Source organism: Phasianus colchicus, chromosome 6, assembly GCF_987193195.1.
Source record: "Phasianus colchicus chromosome 6, bPhaCol1.hap1.1, whole genome shotgun sequence".
NCBI lineage: Eukaryota > Metazoa > Chordata > Aves > Galliformes > Phasianidae > Phasianus > Phasianus colchicus.
The window spans coordinates 46,692,164-46,711,489 of record NC_143441.1 but is presented as its reverse complement, the minus strand read 5'-3'; the positions used below and the strand labels follow the sequence as shown (position 1 = coordinate 46,711,489).

The 19,326-nt window shown below is 40.2% G+C and overlaps 1 protein-coding gene across 3 annotated transcripts in view; it reads left to right on the top strand.

Moving 5' to 3' along the window:
* ACTR3B (actin related protein 3B) overlaps positions 1-19,326 on the top strand; it is a 94,975-nt gene that overhangs the window by 63,056 nt on the left and 12,593 nt on the right. For 2 of the 3 annotated variants that reach the window (XM_090143173.1, XM_031607800.2), the window contains exons 2-6: positions 13,480-13,535; positions 15,345-15,469; positions 16,504-16,614; positions 18,262-18,357; positions 18,508-18,615. In XM_090143173.1, the coding sequence (XP_089999299.1) occupies positions 15,398-15,469; positions 16,504-16,614; positions 18,262-18,357; positions 18,508-18,615 (387 nt within the window). In that variant the 5' untranslated portion in view covers positions 13,480-13,535; positions 15,345-15,397. Of the gene's footprint in view, positions 1-6,180; positions 6,370-13,479; positions 13,536-15,344; positions 15,470-16,503; positions 16,615-18,261; positions 18,358-18,507; positions 18,616-19,326 lie in introns of those variants that run through there. The other variant, XM_031607799.2, reaches the window with a different exon arrangement.

Sequence of the window (19,326 nt, the reverse complement as noted above, 5' to 3'; positions counted from 1 at the left end):
GCTAACTTCTCAGCTGGAGTAAGCTGGGATTGTTAGAACTCAATTTAAAAGGCAAAGAATTGGAGTGGTTTAAAATAAGCTTTGCATAGCCTCTACCTCAAAGACACTATGGCATTCAGCTACCATGGTGATGAATATGGTACAAACACAAAATAGATTAGATAGAATCCAGAATGTTTTGAGTAGATCTAAATTAACAGTATCCACTCAGGAAAGAGAGGTAGAGAGTCACCGGGCACTGTTTAAGAAAACACACATCAACAGCCAGTCCAGAGTGGCTTATACAAAGAGGATAGGAAGCAGTTGTTCATACTGTGACTGGTGATGCAATCTCAGTGGGAATGTTGGGTTCTGATTCTGTTCAATCCTGTCACACAGAAAAGGAAAAAAAAAAAAAAAGCAGAAACAGATGATGTTCTAGAAACATGAGAAGCACAGAAAGATTCTACCTGGGGCATAACAGCCTCTTTTGAGCAGGCAGTGCTAGAAATGGCAATGTTCCCTCATATATTTATAAGGCAATTAAAGGATCACACAACAGTGGTATACACAAATAGAAAAGACTTTCAGAAATGTCACATTTTCTATAGAAGATGTACAATTCTGTTTCCTTTCAACCAAACCATGGACTGTCTTTTAACTTTCTCATAACAGAAGTCCCCACTATAAAGACAGCAAGTAGTTTTTATTCTGTTTGCATAAGCAGCTTGTGATTTTCTGCCATGATATCTTAAGGTCAACAGTTTGGTAGGAAGTAAAGCTTGTTTAGGCCCCAGTTTGCACTTATTTAAATGGTATATAAGTTTAGGAGTACGGATAATTGTTGTTTTCAGCAGGATTATTCGTGTGCTTTAGATTACAGATAGAGTCTGCTGCAGAGTGGTCTCAGAAGTAGCCGTTTAAAGGTCTATAGAAACAAACAACATAGAATAGGTTAATGTGTGCTCTCCAGATGTATCTTTGTGAGAATAGTTTGCCCTGTGTTGTTGCTTCTCCCTCTCCCCCCCCCCCCCCCCCCCCCCTTTTTTCTTTTTTTCTTTTTCTTTGGCTGTGTCACAGGGAAAAGCCTAGATTCTCCAGCAATTTACTTCCCAGTGACTGAGTAATACATCTGTGATTTCTAGTGTGTGAACACCAACACTTGGTGACCTTTGCTAGTGATTATAAGATGACAACTGTGTAGCAGCTGCCCTTAAACTCAATTCATGTTAGAGGTGATCAGGGGATTAAAGATCTGTCTTTCACACTGTTACTTTTTGAGCTTCTGAAGTGAATCTTTTTTAATGTTGCCATCATTTTTACCACTTAGAAAACCCGTGAAGACTGCAATCATGTATTTGTGACCAATATGTAGGCAGTTTTTGGCTTGTCAGATGAAAAAAATTAGAGGGTGTAGTACATCTTACTCAAAAACAATTCACAGGATAAGATCTGATAACAGATTTCCACTACTTGCCAAAAATCAAGGTTTAGAGAAACAGTGCTGACCAGCCATTTATCTACAGATTGAAGCATTAGATTTGAAAGTATTTTTTTAAAAATACATAGCTCAAATTATTTTGGATGGAGGGTGATGACTGGATAGAACAGAAACTTTGGGAGATGTGCCAGTGGTGCTCTCTTAATCTCATATCTCTTGATTCGAGATACTACAGGACTCTCTGCAAGGAGGCAGGGGTGCAGGAGAAAGTTCTTGGTGCCTCTGTGAAAATTTCCTCTAAAAAAAGCAGTGATGGAAGTAAAATATGGTCACATCTATCCCTTTAACTAGAATTCATCACAAACATAAAGCCTGAAAGAAAGCTGCTTGGGCAATACAAACTTAAGTGCCAGCAGTATAGCCCTTCAAAATAGTTTTTATTGCTACCACCAAGTTAGCCTAATTTTATAGATCAGCAATGAAAAAGAACTGGCTGAAGCTGATCTCAAGCAGGGGGAGAGGTTATGTAAGCAAAGAAAATCTTATTTGCAGCCTCATTTATTTGAGGCTGGGCAAAGGCAATTGGTTTACTTGCTAGTTAAATTGGTGGCATCTCTGGATTCTAAGCTTCTGAATCCATTTTGTTTAGGAACCCGTCTCCTCCTGGCAGATTGCATATGTAACTGAAGCTGGTCTGCCATTCTTAATTCTCCAAAATACCAGTGTGATATATCTAAGTATGATACCATCACATTTTAAGATGCATAATCTAGAACATGCAGTTCATCTTGGGAGGCTGGTTCGAATCACCAGCACCACTCTTTCATACTGGCCTTTCTTAGCTGAGCTCACACTCTGTTTCAGTTATCCAAGAAGTTTTTCTGCTCTGTTGCTGTTGAAAAAGTCTCACAGGAGTTAAGAGTTATCAAAACTCCAACATCTACTTCTTTGGATTACCTTCTTTATTGTAAACATACAGTAGCATCAACACTTCAAAATAAAATCTGAAAATAAAACCCAGCCCTCTGCTGCCTACACAGTTCTCCCTTTGAGACTAAAATGAAAGAATGGCAGGTACTAGCCACATCACTTAATACATTCCTTAAAGGCATGTGGATACTGTGGTGAAAAGGGGTGTAGACAAAGCAATGTAAAACAGCAGTGCTTTAATCGTGTAACTTATGGTAGGCTCTACAGATATTCAAATTGAGACTACCTAACCTTCTTGGAAGTCATTTTCCTTTCAGTAGAGCTTAAACTTGTCAGATTTCTGTGGCCTACACTGTACAAAAGGTGGAGAGATGTCATGATCTACATTGGCTAAAAGCATGAAAGTAGAAATAATAGTGTCTGTGTACTGAGGGAGAAGCCATGATGTCCTCCAAATGCTGAAGAAGAATCTATCTTTGCTGAGCTGTATAGACAGGTATCTCTTACTTCTTCTTCTACCTGAGGAATTATTCACCATTATTTTCACTTAAACAATTGCTAGCTATTAGAGTTCTAATATATCACCTGGATGTTTAAGTGTTTTTACATCATTTCTCATTGCTGCTGGGTAAGACCACCAACTGATGTATATTACCATAGAATCCTTAGAATTGGAAGGGACATTTAAAGGTCATGTAGTCCAACTTCCCTGCATTGAACAGGGACCCCATGGCTAGATCAAGTTGCCTGATCGAGCCTCGTCTTGAAAGCCTCCAAGGAGAGGGCATCAACACATCTCTGGGCAACCTGTTCCAGTGCCTCACCAACCTCACTGCAAAAGACTTTTTCCTTACATCCAACCTAAATCTACCCTCTTTAAGCTTGAAACCATTTCCCCTTGTTCTGTCACCACAGACCCTGCTGAAGAGTCTGTCCCCTTCTTTCCTGTAGCTCCTCTTTAGATACTGAAAGGCTGCTCTCAGTCATCTTGGAGCCTTCTCCACGCTGAAAAACTCTAGCTGTCTCAGCCTGTCCTTGTAGGAGAGGTGTTCAGTTCTTCGAATAATTTCTGTGGCTATCCTCTGGACTCCAACATAGACTAACAGGCCTACGGCTCTCCTGTACTTAGGACTCCACACCTGGACACAGTACTCCAGGTGAGGCCTTACCATCACAGAGTGGAGTATCTAGCTACAATAGTTTCCTGGCTAAAGTTTTAATCCAGGTTCTCTATGGACTTGTCGCTATGCTATTTGATTACGTACAGATTTCTTCTGGGTCCAGCTGGAATAGTTCAAACAGTAATTGATCCAATCCCATCCCATCCCCTCTGCTAACAAAGCAATTTGAATACTCTCTAATCTTTTTCGAGCATAAGTGACTAAGTTAGTACACAGCACCTACTTAAACTGTTTGAACTATCTCTGCTGATTCTGCTTGAAGTGGGTTGGGGAGCACACCGACAAACAGCTGGTAGAGCCAGGGGGTAGTAATCAATGCCCCAGGGATGGCAATAAACATCTTGAGAAGAAAAGGGCAGGGCACAAACGTTTCAAACCTCTGCAGCTGTTTGCAAATTGAATTTCTACATGCAGCCTGCAGGCTACATGTGAACTATGTCAATATCTCCTTTTCCAGATGAAACTTTCTTCTCAGCCATTGCAGCTGGGGGGTGTGGGGGTGGAAAAGGAACTCGAGAATGGTAAGAAATGTTACAGAAATGTGCCCATGTAGCATATGAGTGTGTATTCTCTAAGCATAGCATATTGTGTGACAGCATGCGAGAGGGGAAATTTTGGCCAAGGAAATCAAAGAATTCTTCTTTCTTTCCTTTTTTCCCCTTTTCTGTTGGATCTCAAAGCAATTTGCCTTTAATGCGTCATTCAGATTTGACTATCTTGAAGAGGAAGCAGATGATTCCCATCCACCTTGAGTCTCCAATCCTTGAGCGCACTTATTGGAGTCTGCCTTTCTAGCTATCTCAGCACACTGATAAGGGAGCCTTTCTAACACAGGAATTGGGCTGGCTTCCACCATGCTCTGTTATCTTCCAAAATTTCTACGGGGACCGGTGTGAGCAAATATGTTGAGTGAATGAGCTCGGTGTGGGGTAAATGGCTGAACAAACCCCAGAGGCATCTGCAACAGTCTATAGTTATTGCACCAAAGATGGCATTTCTGAGGACCAGGGGATACATTTTCATGGTTTCATATAAAGCCTGTTTCTGTGTGAGCTTCTGCACAGCAATGCTCAGCTGGGAGAGGGTAATAAAAAGCGACACCCCCACGGTTAACAAATGTGTCCCTGTGGTTAACACTCGGGCCAAAGCATCTGCAAGGCCTATTTCTGGTGCTACCACGCACTCACAGTATGACCATGGCTGAGTCACGTATGAGAAATCATTATCGTATATGTAAATAGGATGTCAACAACTTTGCAGGTGATGTTTGTTGCAGCTTTTTTTTTTTTTCTTTCTTTTATTTTTTTTTTCTTTTTTCTCAAACGCTTTGAGACTCGGGTATTAATTTGGTATTCTGGGTCTGCTTGTGGCCAACTCAGAGGATATGCGGGCTGTGCCGCAGCCACCTGCACCCAGAGGAACACAATTTGTGTTTTTACAAGTGAGTGGTTAAATGCTGGTGGGGCAAACCCCACCACCACTGAGACGTGACCCGTGAGGTGAGCCTTGCTCTGAGGGACGGTAGCATCTGCAGTGCTTGCTGGGGTGTGGTGAAGTCTTTCTTTCTCCTCCTTCCTTTACTCTGCTGTATCCTCTGTGGCCATGTGAGGTTTAAAAGAAGTTTTTTAACCTGATGAATGTATATTTGGTCAGTGTGTACTTGTTGGGTGACAGAGTATCCTTATGATCCTGTGATCAATGGTGCAGTCTAGCTGGAGGCCTGTAACTAGTGGCGTTCTCCACTGACAAGGAGTCAGTGCTGGGCTGAGTCTTATTCAATATCATATTGTTCGTCAGTGATCTGGATGAAAGGATAGAGTCCACACTCAGCTAGTTTGCTGATGATATGAAGCTGGGATGACACACCAGAGGGCTGTGCAGGTACATCAAGCAGTGTGGCCAGCAGGTGGAGGAAGGTGATCCTCCCCATCTATTCTGTCCTGGTGAGGCCACACCTGGAGCACTGTGTCCAGTTCTGGATTCTTGAGTTCAAGAAAGATGGGAACTGCTGGAGAGAGTCTACTTCCAGCGGAGGGATACAAAGATGATTAAGGGCCTGGAGCATCTCCCTTACAAGGAAAGGCTGAGAGACCTGGGGCTGTTCAATCTGAGAGGGAACCTCATCATTGTTAATAAATAGCTAAAGCGCAGTAGTCAAATCATTGAGGGGGCAGACACTTTTTGGTGGCGTGCAGCAATAGAACAAGGGGCAATGGGCAGAAACTGAGACACAAGAAGTTCTAGACAAAAACAAGGAAAAACTTCACTATCAGAGGGGCAGAGCACTGGAACAGGCTGTCCAGAGAGGTTGTGGAGTGTTCTCCTTCGCTGGAGATATTCAAGACCTGTTGGGATTCTCTCCTCTACAACCTGCTGTAGTGAACTGCCTTAGCAGGCGCTTGGTCTGCGACATCTCCACAGATCTCTTTGAATTCCTATGATTCTGTGATGCCCCAAACAAGCCTACAACCCTGCTGACATAAACAGTGTTCACCAAGTTTATTCATTGTGTTCTGGAGCCCGTGACAAGGGGACAACGCAAAAAGAAAACTTCCCCCCCATCCACCCTCGCACACTCACCGCCCCCTCTTAAGATGGCCGCCTTACAACGGCGAAGGCGGCCGGGGGTCGCGTCACGTGGTGCCGGCGGGCGGCGCATGCGCCCTGGGGGCGGCGCTGACAGGCGGCTGCATGGTGCCCGCCGCCCCTCCAGCGCCCATGCAGTGAAGCCGCACCGGGCCGGTCCGGGGGAGCCGGCGGCGGCCTGGGTGCGGCGTAGGGCCGGCTCCCCAGCATGGCGAGCTACCTGCCGCCCTGCGTGATAGACGGAGGCACCGGGTGAGTGCGGGGAGCGGGGGGGGACCGGTGCTGACAGCCTTCTTGGCGACGTGTGTGTGTGTGTGCACACGGTGGGCGCCCCGCCGTGCCGCGGCGCGGTGTCTCTTCCCCTGCATCCGCAGCCAGCCGGGTCGCTGCCGTGTGTCCCCGTCCCTTCTTTGCCGGCCTGCTGCTGCTGGGCGGGCCGCTGTGCCCGCTGCCGTTCCTCCTGTGCCCGGCAGGCCGTGTCGGCCCAGGGGTGCTGTGTCCCAACGCGCCCGTTTCTCCTCCTTCTGTTCTCTGACTTACAGCGATCCAAGGACTTAAATGCTAAACGTGGGGACGACGTTTGGAACGCCTGCGAGGAGGAAGATCTGTGCTTACGCTGCCTGGGCAAGCACAGCTCTGTAACTTATTCTGATTTATTCAGTGTTTAGCCATACCACGAGTTTTGTAACTTGTCACTCCAAGGAGTGAATCTGAAGCGCAGAGGCTGTGCTGGGCGTTTCGCTTTGCAGAGGAACAGATCTTTCCTACCTGCCTGGCAAGCGAGGACCGTCAGCTTCTGATGGGTCCATTGGGGCTGCTTTTGTGCCTTTGGAGCAGGAGGTGTCAGGGAGCTGTGATGGAGATGCTGGAGATGCACTGAGCTCGTTTCTTTGGCCCAGCAGTGATGGAAAGCTCTCAGGAGGAGAAGAGACACTGGTGCATGAGTTCAGCTGATAACTTCACATGTCAGGCTGTCCTTTCAGGGTCATCAGTTTTGTTTATTTATTGCAAGAATAGCCCTTCCTTCTGTGGGGAATTGGTTGCACTATTTTGGTTCAGGTAATGCCTGGAAATTTCCCTTTAAAATTTCTAAAACTGAGCCATCATATTAAGACCAAAAGAAAAGAAAGATAATTTAAAGAAGAAGTGATAGATAAATAGAGCAACCCATTGCGTTGACAGGTTCACCTTCTTCTGAAAAAGGATTTTGTATTTTGAAGTTTCATGACAAAACTTTCCCAAGTCTCTTGTGCTGTCTCTGCTTGTAATACCTGAAATCAGTTCAGTCTTCTCAGTGGAGTACAGTGGAGTCCACACCTGAAAGCTCTGGGAGTAGAATAGAGAATGGGTTCCGTCTTGTGTGTAGTTCTGCCTGTCCATTAGATACTCCATGGTAATTTCCCAGATCCTTTTTTTTTTTTTTTTTTTTTTTTTAAATTTTTCCTGAAGAAATTTTAAGTATCTGTTTTGCAAGGAACTTTGGTGTTACAGGAATGTTAATTTACAGAATTGAAGAGCTTTTCTTGGGGAAAGGGCATCTCTAAGTGGGTCCTTTACAAAAGCTGCAGCATGAACTGCAAAATCCTTAAAATGCACAAAATATGTCTGTCTGTCTCTTGCAGGAGCCCTTCTTTGCTTTCAGTGTGTGAAGTGATTCCATTGTTGCATGAGCAGTGGATGTTACTGGCCAACAGTCGTACAAAATAAACAAGGACAAAAAATAACCTGCTGTATGCTTTCAGAGAAATGATAATTGCAGCACAATTTCTGAAATCTGTTCAGTGCTTACATTAAAAACTATTGGAATTTTTGTGTATGCAGGTATATTAGCTTGTTCCAGAAAGAGTTCAGACAGCCTACAAGTGGACTTGTTGTTTCCATGCCTCCAAATGATCTTAGTACATACGAGACAATGTGGTGTCTCTGCTGATGGGACTTTATCTGAAGTAAATAATCTTGCAGAACAGGAAGACGTAAGATTCTGATCCAAGCAGCCAGAAGTAGCTTGACTCACTGATACAGTCTCTGGAATTTTCCTCTGTGTGGGTTGAAAACCTTCTTATTGTTAGAATGAATCTACTTTGGGTTACACGCTTGGAACAATTCATTCAAATGATTCATGAAAGGGCTTTCAGATGGAAAACTTGGAAGAGCGTAACGGAAATGGAAAGGTGTGTGCAGATACACTGAAATATTTCATACATAAGAAGAAAAATGTATTTTATATCTCTGGTAATGAATGAGGAGCTTTGTCTCAGCACTAATTTGTGTTCATGTAAGTAGATTTAAGTTTATGAAAATACTCTTTCTGTTTTTGTGCGTATGAAGCCTGGATTAAAGTTGTTATTTGCATTGGTAGGCCTCGGTCCTGAACAGTGCTGGATTTTGGCAGAAAAGCAGCAATGGGTGTATGAAAATTGGTACAGAGCTTTGGCGAGAAACATATCCTTGTAGCAGGACAGATTAACATTGCTTTTCCTCTATTAGGTAGCTGACTTTTTCTTTATGAATCAGGAGTGAACAGTTAATGAAACTTTTGCAGAAAGCAGTAGCAATTTATTTGATGTGGCTGCTCTTTTTCCATTAGCATTTGCAAATGAACCATCCTACTTCAGTTTTGATGCACTACGTCTTCATTTTCTTCGAGTGAGGTTTTTCTAGTGATCAGCTTTCGTGTTGCTGTCAGTCCTTTTGTGGAAAAGGGCATGCTATTTTTAGGGCCTTTGGTCTACCAGGCCTCTCTGGTGTTGTTCCAAGTGGCTTTAAACTTCGTGGCTGTTTTTATTAATTGGCATTTAGCTGTGGGACATCACCACTCCAGTAGGTGGGTGTGCAAAGCGGAGGTGGCTTAAAATACTGCTCTTCATCTTCAGGCATTGAGGAATGCTTCTATTTTGGGTGTATTTTATTCAAGTGTTTTTTATTTTAGTAAGGAAAGCTTACTTTGGCCAAGTGTTACTGATCAGCTTAGAAGTAAATACTTGATTTCTGGGAGAAGTGAGCTCAACTTGTCTTAAAACTTGAAACTTAAGGGGTGGTTGTTGTTGTTGTTGCTTTTGCCATTTAAGTTGGCTGTCTTACATTTCTTCTTGCTATTGTATTTCTGATGTGAAACGAGTTGTTCCATGCAGGTAGTATTATCTCTATTCTTTACACATGAGACGTGCACGGCTACATTTCTAATTGCTGTTCTGAGTGTAAGGAGCATGGGTTAATTAGCTGTTGTTTATAATCACAGGCTTCAGTCCTGGTCCTACTAGTCTCTCCCAAAGCTATGGCTCTAATTTGCAGTTTATTAGTATAGTGGTTGGTGGTGCTTCTCTGTACATAGAGCAGACATAATAGGTTTTTTTATTATTATTATTTTCTACTGCATTCTTTCTTTCTTCATTCCCATTCCTTTCTCACATCCTCCTTCATTCCAAAAGTGCATTTTCACATCTTTATGGACCTTACGTTAGGAGTTTCTCAGGCATATTTGTAATAATGATACACAGTCTGTTTATGGCAGTATGTCATCACAGGTGTTGTAACAGTAAAAACTGCTACGTTTTAGCATCATCCATCAGAGGAAGATTTCTCATTACAGAGCTGATTATTTTTTGTTTGCTTACAGGTCTTTCGTAAGACCTTCTGGTGTTCTCAGTAGTTCTATCTCTTCAGAGCTCATTTGTGGATCTAACACATTGCTTCTTGGTCTCAATCTTTAAAAAAATAGAAACTAAGGAAATTAAAAAATGTTCAAACTTAGAATTGTAGAATTACACCATAGTTTGGGTTAGAAGGGACCTTAAAGCTCATCCAGTTCCAGCCCCCTGCCAGGCCAGGAGCCCTTAGGCCCATCCAGCCCTGGGCACCTCCAGGGATGGGGCACCCGCAGCTCTCTGGGCAGCAATGCCATGATCTCTCTAGCCTCATCATGAAGAATTTTTCCTAATATCTAATCTAAACCTACCCCCATTCAGGTTAAAATCATTACCCCTTGTCCTATCCCTCACTCCGTGAGGAAAGGTTCCCCCCCATCTTTATGTTCTCGCCTGGGCTTTGCTTTTCTGCTTGCTTGCTGAGTGAAACATTAACTTCTCCTTTGAAATGGATAAGGCAACTGCCTGAGTAGCGTTGTATGTTTCAACTGTGTTCTTATGCTTTAGTAAGAAATTTCCAGAATATATCCCCTTAAAAGTGGCTGAGGTTCTGTATCTGCTTTCAAGTTTGGTCCATTTGTGTATCTCTGCAATTGTCTTCATGTACACTGCATTTTTCTTTGGATTTCATTTTGTCTTTTCATGGTACGGCCTCAGAAGAAGGAGGACTTACTGTTCTTCATGAAAAAACTGACCAAGCTGAGCTGTGTACTAAAGGGTCACCTGGGATAAGTAGTATATAGTAGAGAACAATACTAAAAATACCTAAATATGCTTGTTTCAACAACATAGTTTTTAGCTGTTTGATTTATTTTTTTATGAGTAGTTCCTTCAAATTCCCTTTCATAATACAGCCTTCATCTACTGTATCACATTTCTACTAATGTTTAATGCAGTCTTCAATATGCTACATTTTGTAGAGTTTCCAGTATGTTCCTATCTCGCTAGCAATAAATCTGCTACTTTTAATGAAATTGGAATACTGATTATCTACGCATTCCCTAAAGCCTTCTCTGTAATTTACAGATCATGAGATGTTGCATTACCATTAGTCTGCTAGGCTGTAGCCCAGGAGAAAGAAAAAACGTGTTTCAGATCCTTAAATATTCATTGGAAAAAGAACTGGAGACCAGGTAACCTCCCTAACTATTTACAACCAGACCTTCAAGGTTGATGAATATTCAAGTGCTTTGTATAAAAGCAAACAATGTCTGTAGCAGGTCCTGAAAGTGGGTCACCCAACCACTCTAATGTACTCCTGGGTACTGCCCTGGAAGATGGAGTGTGCCCAGGTCCTGCTGGGCAGAAGAGAGGCTGTGGCCACATGTGCAGCCAGTGGGCTGCTGGGCAAGGAAGGGAAGACATCTGCCTCGTTTCTTTTCTTTGTCTTCCTCAGTGGTTTGAGTTTCCCTTTCATTTGGTTTTGTCAAAACATCTGAAATATGCCACAGGAAACTGTCTGTGTCTTGTTTGGTCCTAAAGGGATTCTGTTTTTTTTAGTTATTGTTGTTCACGAATGTACATTTTTTCATTTCTTTCAACGTTGAACCAAAAATTGAGTTTTTTTATATAGTTCTAGTGTTAATCCTCCATGGATGACTGGCGTACAGGAGAAACCTTTCCAGATGTTGTCTTCTGTGAGGTGTGTCCTTGCAACAGAACTATTTTCACTCATGCTAAAAAATAGGCTCATCCTGTCATTTTAACTGGAGCAGAGAAGTTCAGGTAATGATAAAATCAATCAGTAAGATACCAAGTGATCAGCCTCAGCTAATGACAAAAATCAATCAGTAAAACACTGAGCTCTCAGCTTTTGTAAGTTATCCTAGCAGTGGCATCTGATTTCTGCTTGAGTGGTAAGGTAATGCCATGATACACCGATACCCCAAATTGATTCTTCAGGGCTGTTTTCTGTTTAATACCGTGATTGAGTTTGAGTTTGAAGAGTGTTTGAGGGAGAAGAGATGGCAAACTGAACTCAGGACCACAGCTTAGCTTAGGAAGGAAGTTCTGGCTGTATTTCAGGAACCTTTTACTTTTCGATAGACACATATAGAAATTGTATTAAAAGTATATGTATATGTACGTATTTCTGTGCTTATATGTATGTGACTATTTTTTTATCAGTGGGTCTTGGAGGACTGAGCAATGAGTGTTGCTTTCCTGAGGCTTCTGCCTGTCTTGCTGTTTCTCAACCTTAGACTTAGGGCTTCTGAATCCAAAAAGGGTTTCCTTGGCTGCCATTATGTGCATGCAAGCAAAACCCATTTCAGAGAGACAAATGAAGAGTGAGTATCCTGTAATGCATCCCAAGTCCCACTGTAATGCCTGCTTTGTTGTTTGTTACATTTTAACTGTATTCCCAAGGTGAGCTTCATTCTAAAATGTGGAGAAACCAAGCAGTAATTATCATAAAAAGAATTCTTGCTAGTAATGGCCTTCTTTACAAATCAGTCTAATTTAATAACCTGATTATATTTTTGAGAGCCATAGAAAGTGTGTATAAACATTCTGGATTATACAGGCATATGCTTTCAGTCTAATGATGATTAAAAATACAACAAGCCCTTGCCCTCGAAACACAGCCCTTGTCTTTTTAGCCTTGGGGAAAAATCTTTTAAAAAAGATTCCTTGAAGTCTATTGAAGCTATAGCTTTGAAGAGATGTTGAAAATACAATATTTAAATTCCAAGGTCATTGCTAATTCAGTTTTAATTTCTTTATCCAAGCAGACTGACTCTTAATGAGTATTTTTATACCAAATACTCCATGAAGGGGCATTTTCTGTTTAAGCTGTTAATGAAGAAACCACCTTCTGTTTTAGGGGTATCATTTGCAAATGTTGATAGCAAACAGTAGACAGAGATCCTGAATAGGCTATGATTTTGTGATTGGTCTTGTTTAACAATGTTCTGCCTTTGGGTTTTCATGGAAAAACTGAATGTTATTAATGCTGATTTCCCTCACAGACTGTAGTATGACAATATCAGAGAAAAAGTGCAGTTTAAAATCATTCAATTATAACTATTTTTTAAACTGCTTCTGAATGTATTTGTGTATTTTAGGAGAACTATTCTTTGTAGTCAGGGATTTTAATGATTTATAGTTCCTAAAAATCTGAGCTAGCTTGGAGCCAGAAAACATTATGCACAGATATTAGGTTTTGTGTGGACGTTTTTTTTTTTATTTTTTTAACCTGCCCAAGTTACTTGTTTCTTTTCTCTCTTGGTATCTTAGTTGATAAACATATATGCATGTCTCAATATTGTATATGGAGACAAACAGTCAATGCTTTGTACCATTTGCTGTTTTTTTTTTTCTTTTGGACAATATTAACCAAATTCACAGCATCTCATGGCGTCTTTGTCTGTGGTAGCTTTTGGAAAGGTAAGATCTGCATCTTCCTTTTATCAGTGGAATTTGGCCTAGCCCAGCTTTTGCCATAGCTGGTGAGTTAGTGGAAATAAGAGCTGAGTGTACAGGTTTCAGCATTCCGAAATTCCACTCTGAAAAGCTGAAAGTGCCTGAAAAATAAATAGCATCTAAAATATTTACCACTTTTGAGTTTTCTTCTCAGCAGGTTTACACTTGAAAGCATAACCGAGAAAATATAGATGTGGTATTGCTTATTTGGCCTTCAATGTGAGAAGTGGAGTGGATTTTTTTTTTCCTTAATGTGTGTGTGCACATAATGACCTTGTGATCCTTCTTTCTCCAGGTATACCAAACTTGGCTATGCAGGGAATACAGAACCTCAGTTCATTATTCCATCATGTGAGTAAATTTTTTATCCCTCCAATTTTTAGGGTACACCACTAAGCACTATGACAAGTAAAAGACTTGCTTTCCAGCTCCCACCTTGGCCTTCATAGTCTCTTTCTAGGAAGCAACATTATTTGTGTTGGCATCATTGGCTGGAGTATAGCTCAGCAGAGCTTATTTGCAGTTAGCTAGGCCTGGTGTTTATTAAATCACCTCTTGGTTGCCATGACGAATGAAGAAGACTTCAATTTTATTTCCTTTTTACATCCATTATTTTTTTGCTAGGACTCCTGAGTAGACAGAATGCAACTCACCTCCAGTCTATCTGACACCATGGTTACTGCCTGGATAACCTGGGTGAGGTTTCCAACCAAATTAAGTACTGAAGTGAAGGTGGTCTCTGCCTTGCTTACATCTGTGTGGGCTGGGGCTGCAGGCACTTTAATGGTCAGAAAAGTTGTTCCTGTTAGGTAATGTTCATTCAAGGTATATATTTATCCAGTAAAATGTTTGTACCCATTTAACATGGTTTTGGTGAGCAGATTTCCTCTTCTTGTTTTTCACATTAAAATTGTTTAATTTAAAATGTTACACGTTTTCCAGTGTTTTAATTGTATTCTATATATGTGTACAGATTGTAGCACTGACTGCCTGTTTAATTCCATAATGGCTTTTATTATCTTGTGGTTATCTCCAATTGCAATAAATGCTGCCTTTACTTTTTGGGAACATCATCAGTCCACTCCTTATTAAAGCATCCATTCTGCCATGTTATAGGAGGTATAAAGATAAGAAAATAATAATGGTCATTGAGGCCAAAGAGGTGGAGGGGAACACATTCTTGACCAGATATAGGTGCAGTACTGGTTTTAGTCTATAACCATTGTAAGCAGTAATTCAAGCCTATAGCACTTGTAAAAATCTTAACGTCTTATGTTAAAGAAGTGGGATAGCAAGTGTTTCCTATGAATTTTTTATAAACCTTCCTTTATAGAACTGAGATAACGTGTGGAGACTTGAATGTGTTTCCAAAAGAGCTGTTTGCTTGTCAGTGATTTGTGGTCCTGATGCTGCTCAGTGCTTTTGTGGATGGTGCCTCTCTGCTGTGCATTTCTACCGTATGTTACTGGGAGCCTGATGATGATGTATTAAAACAAACAAACAACCTGCAGATGAATAAGCAGTATTTTACATTACTTCAGACCCTTTTTATTTATACTCGCCCCAGACTTGTTTGTTTTTTTTCTTCTGCTGTCTCCTTACCTATGGCAGCCATCATCTAATAAGTTTAGTGAGAATTGCAGCCTGATAATAGGAATCATGAGTCTCCAAAGATGTCTCTGTAACACTGCAAACTGATTTATCTGCTCCGTGCTTCCTCCTTCTCACCAACCAGGATAATCACTCCACTACTTACTGCAGAAGCACGTAGTTTTTCTTCTCTTGTGCCCTTTTTCTTAATTTTGAATTGAAACTCAGAAAATCACATCACTTACTGACTTAGAGTATCTCTTGGTGGAGCACTGCACTCATGTAAGTTAAATGACTGCTGTAGTCCATATCAGAATGCATTTTAAGAGATGGGCTCTGAGCTATCTATTACTTTAATGAGAGTCTGGTGACCGAAATCCTTCCTGAGAGAGCACCAGGAATGAATTCTGCTCTCTTGCCTTGTCAGTAGGTGTAATTTCTGCTTTCTGACAACTATGATTTCTGCATTCCGGTTTTTATTTCTGGGAAAGGCTCCTTTAGGCAGTAAATGAATTCCTATGTATTTAGCTATTTTAATTTGACTTCAATTTGTTTGGATTTTATTTGAAGGTATTGCAATCCGCGAATCAGCCAAAGTAGGTGACCAGGCTCAGAGGAGGGTGATGAAAGGTGTTGATGATCTGGACTTTTTCATAGGAGATGAAGCCATAGATAAACCTACCTATGCTACAAAGGTAAGAAAATAGTGAGTAATTTTTCTGAAGGCCTCTCAAATTTTCACATTTTTATTGCTATTATGTATCGTTCTATGTCTTTTTGATAGCTACTTAAAAAAAACACATTTGTATTGTTAAAAAGCAACAAAAATATATATTTTTTTACAACTACGTGTTTTTGGTTTGTTGTTTTTTTGTTGTTTTTTTTTTTACCTTGCTTAAGTGCCTGTTTTACTATTGCTGCCCTGTATTGGGTGTTTGACCTCTGTAATTATCCACTGAATCAGTACAGTTGGTCAGTGTTCAAAATTATTAGCTATTAAAGTAGTCACATAATGCTGGATGTTTTAATTCTTGTTAACAATATATCTTTCTAATGTGACACATGAATTGGTGAACATATTGGATGCTTCTGCTTCATGGATTGTCAAAATTGTTTTGTGAAGAGCTGAATTCAGCATGGCTTCTGTGTGAATCATATTTTCCGTACCCTAGTAAGGGACTTATTGTACTTACAAGATGTTAACAGCCTCTGAATTATGTGGAAAAAATCATATTTTATACATCCTACTGTATTACTTAAATGTCATCTGTGTTCCTAACACTGAACAAAATGTAAACATATCCCTGTGATAATTTATGCTGAAAAATGTATTGCCTGTATGTTCTTTACTTCTTACAGATTGGAAGACATATTGAAGATAAGTATGATTCTCAACTTTATAAATGATTAAACTGATACAAAAAGAGATTAAAATACGGTGCTGCAAAAAAATAATAGCAAGATTTAAGAACAAAGAATACTCTCTGGCTTGCAGTCCTGCAACCCAGAATTGCAATTGGAAATGCATGGAAATATGAGATAACTGGGAATAGTAATTCTAAATTAAAGTGAGAATAGAGGATTTGATGGTGTGACTATGAGATAGAGAGGATTTGATGGTGTGACTATCTTGCAGAAGATGTAAGGATTTGGGTGCTTTCACTGTTTCTATTTTTGGGTTTGTTTATTCTCGTACGATATATTAGGTCGGCGTGTTTTCTTGTTTCAGTGGCCTATAAGACATGGTATTGTTGAAGACTGGGACCTCATGGAGAGATTCATGGAGCAGGTCATTTTTAAATACTTACGAGCTGAACCTGAGGATCACTATTTTTTAATGGTGAGTTATTGAGACTGAGAAAGAGAAAACACTTTCTGAGATGAAAACTGCACGTTATTTGGAGAGTATTTATGCAAGAGCAAAAGTACATAATATTCTAAGGTCGAGCTTCCAAACTACAAATTCCAAGCTCTGTTAGAGGATTTTTCTCTGAATGTGACTTATTTCTTTATCAAGTGGAGAAAAATCTGTGAAACTGCATTGCAACCAAATTCTGTTCAGTTTGTGATGCAGGCTGCTGATGGGTTGGATTTTGTTTTTGCAAAGCTTCAATTGCTTTGTTTAAAACTGAATTCTATGTGAAATTCTTGGCTGATTTTGCAGTAGGGGATATTCTTGCTTAGTAGAGCACCATATGCTAGTGGTAAAGGACAAACGTATGAAAAATTTTCTTGAAGATCAAATTAGGTAACTAGTTCTTAACAAGCCGTTTGCAATAGACTATTTTTATATCCTTTATTCGTGTGTCCTTATGTCTGTTTTATCTCCAGATTTTTCATGTAAGGGAGCTTTTGGTTCGTTCTACTCTGAACGTGACTTGAAATCACAGAATTATCTTAGGTTGGAAAAGACCTTTGAGATCTCTAAGTCATCAGCCTGACTTGCCATGTTCCTTAGTGCCATGTCCACGCAACTCCAAGGAGGAGGACTCCACAACTTTCTTAGGCATCTTATGTTAGAGATGTTGCACAAAAACACCACCCACCCTCTGCTAACTCTAAGTTATCTTTCAAGACCTGACTGGAACTGATTGTAGGCCACACGTACCCATCCCACATCCCCAGCATTTTTTAGTACCAGACAAATATCACAGTGTACTGAGCGTAGAAGACTTCTGAAGGCTGACTCCTGCCACGTTCACTAATAGTTCTGCATTCTGTTATGTGCACCAAAAACCTAAGAAATCAGCACTGCACTGGCAGACTTCTATATATCTTCAAAACCCAGTGCTATTTTGAGTCTAACTGAATGGATGGTGCCAATAGCTTGAAACTTACTCATTCCTAAATGTTGAATGATTTGCACAAATTGAGTAAGAGTGTTTGTAAAAGCAATGGTATGAATGTGATTAATGGTGCTATACACTTGTGTGTAAGAAAAAACCTTTGCTTACTTGGAATCCTTCAAAATATTTGTTTGCTTTCACTAATATTCAGTCCTTTTCCATGTAGGACTATGTGGGACATGAGGAATTTTCAGAGGTTGTCTGCTCCTAGTACATCTTATTAAGCGTTTCACCTTCGTGTTTAAGCATTGAGCCTTGTGTTTTTTTCCTATGACTAGTCCTTTTGAAATCAGCTGGGCCACTCTAACACATTACTCTCTCTTACTCTTTCTGAACACTTGGGTGTTGAAATCATGTCGCTCCTTGTAGTGGCAATGATACAGTATGATAGAAAACTACATCTCCTGTAACATAATTGTTCCTTTGCTTTGAGAATTTAATTCAAATCAAACATGTTGTGGAAGATAACCTTCTTGCCACTCTCCCCAGATTGTGTGAATTCTTTATTTTTAGAATTGGAGCTTGTGTGAGATTTAGGAATGCATTAAGAATTCTAGAAGTTTGATTATTACTCTACTGAGCTAATCGTTGCATTAACTGTTAGGACTCTGAGGAGTTGTTTTTGTTTTTGTTTTTTCCAGACAGAACCTCCCCTGAACACACCTGAAAACAGAGAGTATCTTGCAGAAATCATGTTTGAATCATTTAACATACCAGGACTTTACATTGCTGTTCAGGTGATTGAAGTGAATATATACTTCTAAAGTGCAATACAGCTGCAGTGTATATTATCTTCCATACGCCTATGTCTAAAATGCTTGAAATGCTTGTTTTCTAAGATTGTAAATCAGCACATTCTGCCTAAATACAAACTGTTTCTCATACAGGCAGTGTTGGCCTTAGCTGCCTCTTGGACATCACGACAGGTTGGAGAACGTACTTTGACTGGGATTGTCATTGATAGTGGTGATGGAGTGACCCATGTAATTCCTGTGGTACGTAGGAGGCTGCATTTCTAAGATATTGGTTGCTTAGATGAATACAGATTTTGTTTTCTATATATTAAAATAAAAACTGTCAGAATAAACAGTGTTTCAAAAATTTTATAGTTACTTGCTTGTTTGGGATTTCTTTCCTCCCTCATGGTGGCTTTGCAAAATATGTATTTAGTTATGTGACTTTATTTATGAGATTAATTTTAGCTGTCCAGACTATTGCAAAGCTGCACTAAGGAACCACTAGGGCATCTTTTAAAGCCTGCTTCTATGTAAATCCTTGTCTTGCATTATTGTGATGCTTCAATTCTGTTCAAAGTTATGTATATCACTGTTAAACCTCCTGCATGCCTACGTTACTTCTTGTCATACATAAAAACTTTTTTTATATCTTGTATTTTATTTATGCTACGTAGCTGTTGCATCTGTTTTAGAAGTTAGTGAACTCTGGAAGCAACTACAGGCTGGCACAAAGGCATGTTCATATACATGGTTGATTTCAAATGGCTTATTTCTTGAAGGATGTTAAAAATATACAGTTATCCTTGCATACTAACATATATTTTATTGATGACAATGTACTTCGGAAGCATAGAATATGCTTGAATGATCAGTTATTTTAGGAATGAACATCTGACTCCATATAATTTCTTGCATTTTGGTATTAATCTGGTTATATCAGTATTGTCTTCTAATGCTAGAAAAAGAACA